Source organism: Salvelinus sp. IW2-2015, unplaced genomic scaffold (genome assembly GCF_002910315.2).
Source record: "Salvelinus sp. IW2-2015 unplaced genomic scaffold, ASM291031v2 Un_scaffold8442, whole genome shotgun sequence".
In the NCBI taxonomy this organism is placed as follows: Eukaryota; Metazoa; Chordata; class Actinopteri; order Salmoniformes; family Salmonidae; genus Salvelinus; species Salvelinus sp. IW2-2015.
In genome coordinates this window covers 1-10,252 of record NW_019949702.1, presented here as the reverse complement: position 1 = coordinate 10,252, position 10,252 = coordinate 1, and the positions used below count along the sequence as shown (strand labels likewise).

At 43.4% G+C, this 10,252-nt stretch overlaps 1 protein-coding gene and 1 long non-coding RNA gene across 2 annotated transcripts; both read left to right on the top strand.

Moving 5' to 3' along the window:
- The first annotated feature begins 6 nt into the window (after positions 1-6).
- On the top strand, positions 7-2,638 carry LOC112079552 (glucoside xylosyltransferase 1-like). Its single transcript, XM_024145476.2, has 4 exons — positions 7-78; positions 326-449; positions 967-1,139; positions 2,556-2,638. The coding sequence occupies exons 1-4, from the start codon at positions 37-39 to the stop codon at positions 2,577-2,579; spliced, it is 363 nt and encodes a 120-aa protein (XP_024001244.1). The 5' UTR covers positions 7-36; the 3' UTR covers positions 2,580-2,638.
- Positions 2,639-6,246: 3,608 nt separating this feature from the next.
- On the top strand, positions 6,247-6,792 carry LOC139027230 (uncharacterized). Its single transcript, XR_011479287.1, has 2 exons — positions 6,247-6,616; positions 6,656-6,792. It is a non-coding gene; the product is annotated as an uncharacterized lncRNA (long non-coding RNA).
- The last annotated feature ends 3,460 nt before the right edge of the window (positions 6,793-10,252 follow it).

Sequence of the window (10,252 nt, the reverse complement as noted above, 5' to 3'; positions counted from 1 at the left end):
CCCTACTATGGCAGGACGGGCATCAACTCTGGAGTCATGCTCATGAACATGACACGCATCAGGGCCACATACTTCAAGGTAATATAAACTTTGACCAGCAGAGGTCACCATTGCAATAGTCAGATGTAATATAAACTTCAAGCAGCAGAGGTCACATTGCAATACAGTCAGATATAATGTCATCCAGAGATGGGAGAATCGAGATTTTCTACAATCATTTTATCCCTGTTGAATGAATGACAAACAAAACTCATAATAAAGATGTTTGCACAGGCACTTAGCTCGTTTTCCACAATGTAACACACCCTCTGTCCTGTGTGATCAGAATGACATGACGTCAGTGGGTCTGAGGTGGGAGGAGCTGCTGATGCCCCTGCTGCAGAAATATAAACTAAACATGACCTGGGGAGACCAGGACCTGCTCAACATCATCTTCCATCACAACCCTGGTGAGACTCACAGCTCAGTACCTCCCTTATTACACCACATGATGAGACACATGACAGTGTATATGGTTGTTATAGTAGACACGTCTTCCATCACAACCCTGGAGAGACTCAACTCTCAACACATAGCTMTTTAACACACCATTCAATATGATTTTACACCTGCAGTTGAATTATTTGTTACTTTTATTTTGAAATTTTTACTTAACACTTTTTTTTAAAGCATTGTTGGTTATATGCTTGTAAGTAAGCTTTTTTTCACTGTAAAGTCTACACCTGTTGTACTCGGCACGTGACAAATAAAATTAGATTTGATTAGAAACATGAACCTTTTAAATGTAATAGTTGTGGCAGGTATCCCAGCTTCAGCCCTGCAGGGCTGCAGTGTATTGTCTTGCCTTATTGTTTACCTGGTAATAAGGTGTGTGTCGAGATGATCAACWAAGCTCCAGGGCGATAAGAAAACCAGAAGTATTGGATTTGTGCCCCTCTAAACTAGCCCTTGTCTCTCCCCCTCCAGAGTGTCTGTTGGAAGTCCCCTGCCACTGGAACTACCGTCCAGACCACTGTATCTACGGCAGTAACTGTGGCTCCGCGGAGGAGGAGGGTYTCTTTATCCTGCARGGGAACAGAGGKGTGTACCATGACCTCAAACAGCCTGCCTTCAGGGCCGTCTACGACGCCATACGACAGGTAAACTAAACGATCACAGATCAGTGTAGTCTACGACGCCATACGACAGGTAAACTAAACGATCACAGATCAGTGTAGTCTACGACGATAGCGACAGGTAAACTAAGCGATCACAGATCAGTGTAGTCTACGACGCCATACGACAGGTAAACTAAGGATCACAGATCAGTGTAGTCTACGACGCCATACGACAGGTAAACTAAGCGATCACAGATCAGTGTAGTCTACGACATCGATACGACAGGTAGGCTAAACGATCAAAAGATCTACGATTGCAAACGACAGGTAGGCTAAACAATCACAGAGCAGTAATTCAGCCCGCCTTCTGGGCCGTCTACGATGCCATACGACAGGTAAACTAAACGATCACAGATCAGGGTTTCCACATGGGAAACAACTTGATTGTCTGTCATTGATTGTGTATTAGGTGTGTAAGGAAATGTTTGTTTGTGGCGTCCAGACCACTTCTATGCAGATCTCCACAAGTGTCAGTGTTGAGTGAAACAGATTTCCTCATAAGGATCTGTTCTAACTGATCAGTTGTTTTAATGATATCGACTACACTGGCCATTTGTTTAATGACATCATCAATGTCCAGGTTGTATTGCTTTCCTATAACTAAGGATCGAGTTTCCATCAGAAAGATGCCTGGGCAATATTTGTCCTTGCCTCTCAGTACATCGACCCACACACCACACACACACACACACACACACACACACACACCACACACACACACACACACACACACACACACACACACCTGATACATACTATGTGAGAGTATTAAAGCCACAGTTAAAAGCAGGCCCAGGAAAGAGCAGTAAAGTTTAGTGCTGATGTACATGCAGAGCTCTCCACTGACACAGTGCTCCGTCATCCTCATAAAAACAACACACACAGTGGAAATGGAGCTTATGACCGGTGGGGGGGCTAACTTTTACTAACCAATATCAGGACTAACCAAAGACGAGGCGTAAAATAGTAATCCCTTTGATTTCTGTGTGTGCTGTAAAGGTACTTCCATTATTGGGAAGAGGAGAGACTGATTGTGTAATCTGTAGTTGGACTGAGGAGGATAATAAGGTGGGATTTAACATGTTGAGGCTTTTACGCTCTACAACACCTCAGCAGCTTCATGGACATTTTCCAATGACAAGAAAGGTTGGAAGTCTTTCTTGCTTTATAAACTATTAAAACATGTTTCACTACCCGTCTATTTGATCACACATTAAAAAGCATGCAATGATGTGAATTGTAAAATGGTGAATTGTGCTGATTGTAAGTCGTTCTGTATAAGAGCTTCTGCCAAATGAATAAAACGTAATGAGTTTCTGGCCACAGCTGTAGTAGATATCTAGAACCGTGGACTCACATGTAGTGCCTGTTTGATAACAGCATGTTCTATTTTCTCAGTACTCATTTAGGAGGATCTTGTGAGCTCTCTGCTGTCCCACTGGAAGAAGAGCTGATGAAGACGACCCGTTCATACTGTGGTAAATCACATGTTCTGTTTACTAAGAAGACTGCTCACAGCCTGGCCAACGTCAACAGAGATGCTCAGCGTCCACATGGACAGTAGTCTGATGTCCTGGGCCTCCAGGCTGTCCTATAGTGTTGTCATGGTCAAGAGAATGGTAGCCTGGGTCCTGTTCATTAGAGCACACTGAGCACACTGTAGCAAACTAAAAATGGCATTTCTATTGGACAAGTTGAGCTAGTGCCTACTTTGTTCCATTTCGTGTCTTCTGTTCATGACTACTTGGCACTACAGTCTCTAACAGCTACATGGCTGAAGGAATTTATTATAATATCTTTATTGAACTAGGCAAGTCAGTTAAGAAAAAATTCTTATTTACAATGACTGCCTACCCCGGCCAAACCTCCCTTGACCCGGGACGACGCTGGGCCAGTTGTGACCACCTATGGGACTCCCGATCACGGCCGGTTGTGATACAGCCCGGATCTGTAGTGACGCCTCTAGCATTGAGATGCAGTGTCTTTAGACCGCTGAACCAGGATCTGTAGTGACGCCTCTAGCATTGAGATGCAGTGTCTTAGACGCTGAACCAGATCTGTAGTGACCCTCTAGCATTGAGATGCAGTGTCTTTAGACCGCTGAACCAGGATCTGTAGTGACGCCTCTAGCATTGAGATCAGTGTCTTAGACCGCTGAACAGGATCTGTAGTGACGCTCTAGCATTGAGATGCAGTGTCTTAGACCGCTGAACCAGGATCTGTAGTGACGCCTCTAGCATTGAGATGCAGTGTCTTAGACCGCTGACCAGGATCTGTAGTGACGCCTCTAGCATTGAGATGCAGTGTCTTAGACCGCTGAACCAGGATCTGTAGTGAAGCCTCTAGCATTGAGATCCAGTGTCTTAGACCGCTGAACCAGGATCTGTAGTGACGCTCTAGCATTGAGATGCAGTGTCTTAGACCGCTGAACAGGATCTGTAGTGACGCCTCTAGCATTGAGATGCAGTGTCTTAGACCGCTGCGCCACTCGGGAGAAGAGACTACATGGATGTTGGTGACTTCATATGCTGGAGATGCATAGTGTGTGTGAAGAATGACACCGCTGTCATCACTACAGATATCTTGTTCAGCGTTTCTCTGGTCAGAGTCATCTGTATAGTACCGGTAGGCTATATGGCATTTCCAATGCTGATGAGGCTCTTCTTTAATAGTGCTGTCTGCTGTATTCAAGAGGCCTTGCTATCCATATTGGAGAATTTGCCACAATGGTCTTATCCGGCCTGCAGAACATGACTAAACTCAATCAGCCTTTCTAAGCTAAATGGTACCTCTCCTATTGACAGAGAGCTACTCTGAGCCTTCTGCCATAATGTGAAGAGCATAGTGCCGTGGGAGAAGAGGAAGGCACAGACACGAAGCTATTTTGGAGTTTGCTTTATCAAAAATGCACTTTTTTCAATGGCAGTCGTTCCCCTTTATATATTAAGATAAGTGGAACAAAATACGTATTAATGTGAGTTCTGGATGTTTTCAGTTGTTTATTGTCATTCTTTAGTTTTTGTGTCAATTTGTTTACTTCAGAAATAGTTCCAACCAGTACTTCTCTTTGTGTGTTATTTTCTTTGTGAAGGTTTTATTAGATGCTGTATGGAWGAAGCCGTCCATACTTTCTGCACTGATCTGTTTCATACATATTTTTCAGACATTTATAAAAGTCTTTATTACTTTGACGGTATGGGCAATTCCCTCCTTAAAACATGCTGGAACATTGTCTTTGAAGAACCACTTTGCTCTGCAGTCAGTCAGTTTTCATTTGTTGTCCAGACGACAGATTGTCTTACTTCTGTACATTAGTTTGTGTTGTTTATAGCTAATGCCAAAGTTTTTTGCACTGTTGAATGTATATTGGAAACATTGACCRTCAAAACAAACARCTTCCTTCTGTCTGTCATAGAATGATCTTGAAAATGTTTAGTCATTTTTACAATACATATCTTCCTAATGTTTACTTTGTATTTTTTATGTGTAAACAGGTAAATGCAGTATATTTTGTACCAGAAAGGTAGCACTCACCTTTTTTGTATATATCTGTCACTGTATCTTAACCAACAGTAATGTATTCTGTTAAATGAAATCCAGTAGTACACAATTTGATAGCTTTCCACCAGATGGCAGCATTTCTGCATCATGAACAGCAGTTAGCTGGACTAGAGGAGAGACTGTCAGGTTCACCTATTACATTGAGGGGGATTCATGACTAAATGTKGGACAAATATACACAGTTAACAAAATGTATGCCATCAAAATATCTATGCAGCAATAATGTWATGGGGTGCTGCCTGTGCGGTTTAGATGGGAGTCAATGTGTCAATAAAACAAGTATAAATACTTTATGATTGCCCCTACAGTTAACAGCTACGTAGTGGAGGTAGTATTTTACAACTATTCACTATGTCAATATTAATGCCTGATATTCCCTGCCATCGCCCTAATAAGTCTTGTGAACTTGTGCTTGGCATGCGGCTTGGCTATTGTCTCCATTGATTRTGTCATATCACCTCAACTTCAAGCAAACGATGGAACAAACTCCTAAACTCCTAACCTTAKTAGATGATCACATTTCCACTGATACTCAGCATCTTTTACATTTATTCTGCRAAGGTCAGGGACTTGAGCTAGATTGATGGCATGTTTCTGTAGCTGCGTCTCACAGATCAATATAACAGTAAATGCCCTCTGACCTGGCCATCTGGGGCCCTGGAGTCTGTCTCTGCTTTGAGCTGCTCATAAACTGGAACTGATGGACCGTTAACATAACGCTGTAGGGCGCCGTCTCTACTGCCATGGCATTGACTATATTGAATGGTGTTATAGTGTAATGCACCTTCCCATTTATATATGCATGCGTCCATCTATTCCCTATGTAGTGCACTACTTTTGAGCAGGTTCCTATGGGTCTGTGCTATGGGCCCTGGTGAATGGTAGTGCTCTGAATGTGTCTTCCGCATTTAACCCAACCCCTCTGAATCAGAGAGGTGCGGGGGGCTGCCTTAATCGACATCCAGGTCTTCGGCAACTGGGGAACAGTGGGTTAACTGTCTTGCTCAGGGGCAGAACGACATATTTTTACCTTGTCAGCTCGGGGATTCGATCCAGCAACCTTTCGGTTACTAGTCCAACCCTCTAACCAGGCAGTGCCATTTGGTATGTAACCCATCCCTTTACTACTGTGGTGTTAGTCTGATTCATAACGTGACAAAGCTTCATTTATCACTTCATCTATAAGAGGTTATCAATTACTTTGATTGACCTTTTGTGGTCAAACGTACCAAGTAACACCCTTGTTCCCAGGGGATGAAGACAATGGGAGGGGTTGAGCACAATGTTAGAAATTCAATATTTTCTATCAGCTAGTTTTTACTTCCCTGAAAACTCTTAAGTTTTATATCCTCATAAATAACTGATTTCATTTCTCGCCAGGGGTTCTGGATGGAGCTGGTTCAGATAAATACCTGACCTCAAGCAGTTAGTGCTGCTGGTCAATGTTCTAGTAGAGGGAAGTACGTGTGTGTGTTATTATCCATCTAAAATAAACATATTTATTTTCAATGTTTGACAAGGTAACGAGTTTGTCCTGTGGAAGCCTTGGTTATCTCAAGAAGAGGTTGTCTATTATTCTGCAGCTTGAGAGTTATATGAGAGATGAAGGGATGAGAAAAGGTGAAGAATACAGAGGGACGGAGAGACCATGAGGTGGAAAATAGAACAGCAGGAAAGGACAAGGCTGTGATACTTGAAAGTCTTCTAAAACATTACCAACCTTCTTAACACTTTACATTAAGTTTCCCCTATTACTATGTAGCTAACACAGTAATAACTTAATGACATAGTAAAACCTATGGAACTACTATGTCATTACACGGTCATAGGGTGGTTATGGAATCAGTTATTACACAATTGGAACAAGGCATGTGTAATTACACATTCAGTTGCTGAAGGTTATTCCACATGTGTAATTACACATTCAGTTGCTGAAGGTTATTCCACATGTGTAACTACTGATGTTATTCTTGTTCCACAATGTAACTAATGTTTTGTAATTACACGTTTGAAAGTAATCTGTGAATTACCATGTTAATAATTTAAAAACAAAATCTGACCTTGTTACATATAACTGCATCTAAGGTTCCATTACCATTGAATCCACATGTAATACCATGTTGATAAAATAGACTAGGACCTGGTACAACACTTGTAACAAGGCTCACCCTGTCATCAGCTCACCCTGTCATCAGTTTACCCCTGTCATCAGTTTACCCTGTCATCGGTTCACCCTGTCATCAGTTTACCTGTCATCAGCTTACCCTGTCATCAGCTACCCTGTCATCAGTTTACCCTGTCATCAGTTTAACCCTGTCATCAGTTTTACCCTGTCATCAGCTCACCCTGTCATCCAGTTTACCCTGTCATCAGTTTACCCTGTCATCAGTTTACCCTGTCATCAGTTTACCTGTCATCAGCTCACCCTGTCATCAGCCTACCCTGTCATCAGTTTACCCTGTCATCAGTTTACCCTGTCATCAGTTTACCCCTGTCATCAGTTTACCCTGTCATCAGTTTTACCTGTCATCAAGTTTACCTGTCATCAGTTTACCCTGTCATCAGTTCACCCTGTCATCAGTTTACCCTGTCATCAGTTCACCCTGTCATCAGCTCACCCTGTCATCAGCTCACCCTGTCATCAGCTTACCCTGTCATCAGCTCACCTGTCATGCTCACCCTGTCATCAGCTCACCCTGTCATCAGCTCACCTGTCATCAGCTCACCCTGTCAATCAGCTCACCTGTCATCACGCCTACCCTGTCCATCAGTTTACCCTGTCATCAGCTTACCCTGTCATCAGCTTACCCTGTCATCAGCTTACCCTGTCATCAGTTTACCCTGTCATCAGTTTACACTGTCATCAGCTCACCTGTCATCAGCCTACCCTGTCATCAGTTTACCCTGTCATTAGCTCACCTGTCATTAGCTCACCTGTCATCTGCTCACCTGTCATCAGCTTTTCTGGTAAAAGCTAAAACAAAAACATTTTTTTTGTGTGTCATCGTCTTTGAAATGCTAGAGAAAGGCCATTATGTATTATTCCAGCCCAGGTGCAATTTAGATTTTGGCCACTAGATGGCAGAAGTGTATGTGCAAAGTTGTAGATGGATCCAATGAACCATTGCATTTATGTTCAAAATTTTATGTCAAGACTGCCCAAATGTGCCATTTCAAGTTCAAAACTGTGCACTCTCCTCAAACAATAGCATGGTATTATTTCACTGTAATAGCTGCTGTAAATTGGACAGGGAGGTTAGATTAACTAGAATTTAAGCTCTCTGCAAATATCAGATATGTCTATGTCCTGGGAAATGTTCTTGTTACTTACAACCTCATGCTAATCGCATTAGCCTACGTTAGCTCAACCGTCCGTGGGGGACCCACCGATCCTGAAGTTAACAACCAAATCTGTAATTACAATGTTGATATAAGGGATATACATGTACCTACCCAGGAGCATATCCTATGAGGTAGATGCCAAGTGTCTAATCATAAAGGTAGGCTGTCAAGGCAGAAAGGCTTAAAGACTGGATTAATATGAATGAAGTCAGAGGGACATTTTGTCTGTATTTTGTCAATCGATCATTGAAGGACAGGGACTCATGAAGAGGACAGGCTACCAGCTTCCCTCCCTCCCTCCCTCTGTTTCCTCCATGCAAACTCCCTCCCTATCTCCGTCCTCCCTCCATGCCAACTCCCTCCCTATCTCCGGCCCTCCCTCCTATCTCCGGCCCTCCCTCCATGCCAACTCCTCCCCTTCTCCGGCCTCCCTCCATGCCAACTCCCTCCCTATCTCCGGCCCTCCCTCCCTATCTCCGGCCCTCCCTCCATGCCAATCCCTCCCTATCTCCGGCCCTCCCTCCATGCCAACTCCCTCCCTATCTCGCGTCCCTCCCTCCCTATCTCCGTCCCTCCCTCCATGCCAACTCCCTCCCTATCTCCGTCCTCCCTCCATGCCAATTCCCTCATCTCCGTCTCTCCCTCATGCCAATCCCTCCCTATCTCCGTCTCTCCCTCCATGCCAACCCCCCTTCATCCTTCCCGCCCAACTCGACTCCCTTGGCTGAGAGAAGTAAATGTAACATATTTGATAGGATGACTTCCGCACATAGCATTTGAAGTACTTGCCATATGCCATCTCTAGATGTACATGAGGAAATGGATTGTCCCAGCTATTAGGGACAGGGGATTAGAGATGGAGATAAAACTAACGAAGGGAGAGAGAGAGTTTCCTTCATATATGTGAGTCCCAAATGGGACCCTATTCCCTAAATAGTGCATGTACTTTTGACCAGAGGCCTATGCGCCCTTGTCTAAAGTAGTGCACTATTTAGGGAATAGGGTGCCATTTGGGACACACCCTATCTGTTGCTTATTTCCATGTCGGTGGATGGCTTGGTCTTCAACTAGATGGTGATGTCAGCTTCCTCCTGATATTGAGACTGGTACTGCAATCAACGYGGCCTCATTAACGCCACTCTGATTATGTTGTCATTGCGTTCAGTGATTATAGGTGGAAACATGCTTTTACATCTYACAGTGTTACTGCCTCTTTCCCCATCATTCAGCGTATGGCTKCCGTGACTCACATAACTTTGWGAATAAAGTCGTCAAGTATTTTCACAATATTMAAAGATTCCGGCCCCTGTTGCAAATCAAAAAAGRGAGTAAGACATCTGTCTTTCCAGAGAGGACAATTATTATAAAATGTCTTGCCTCAAACATTAAATGGAAGCAGCTTGAGTCTGCGGTAGTTAAATATGCTAGCCTTGGGAAATATCTTTCCTCTCGTTTGAACCAAGAACCACAGACGTCTGATACAAAGACACAGAAGTAAAAATGGTACCTGACTATGAGCGGTAGAATTTCTCCCAAGGACAAAGGGAGAGTAAGCTCTCACGTCCTTGTTTCAAAGCTTTCAACTTTCTTCAAAAGCTCCAAACTTTCAGCCAAATGGGGCTTTTCAATGTTTTTAGTCTTCAAGGTAGTTTGTGGATCTCTTTGTTCAGTGAAAACACAAACCTACGAGAGTCAACAGAACCAATGTTCACATCTATACCCCTCTACATCTATGTTATAGAAGCCATCAGTTCTCCTCAGTTTATACCCCTCTACATCTATGTTATAGAAGCCATCAGTTCTCCTCAGGTGCCGCTCAAAGCAGGACAGTTTATGTAGGACAGACATAGAATCAAATATAACAAGGCCTTACAGAACACCACCACAGAACGTTGCCGTACAGCTCTCCCTCCCCTCAAGGCAACTCAACATTCAGTTTGTGGAAACCGTGTGTGAGGGACAGACAGGGTATAGAATAAAAAATGAGGTCTTTAAAGAAGACTGTGACAGCATCTCTCCATATCCCTCTCCATCCGACTCAATAGGGCCCTCGTCAAGTGAACACAACAGAAGTGTTGTGGTGAAAAAGAGCAGTGACATCAGAAATGGAGTGACCCCACGCCTCTTTTGTGTTTCACTCTTCCGTGACCATCATCATTTAACAATACATTTCTCATTACAATCCCCCATCT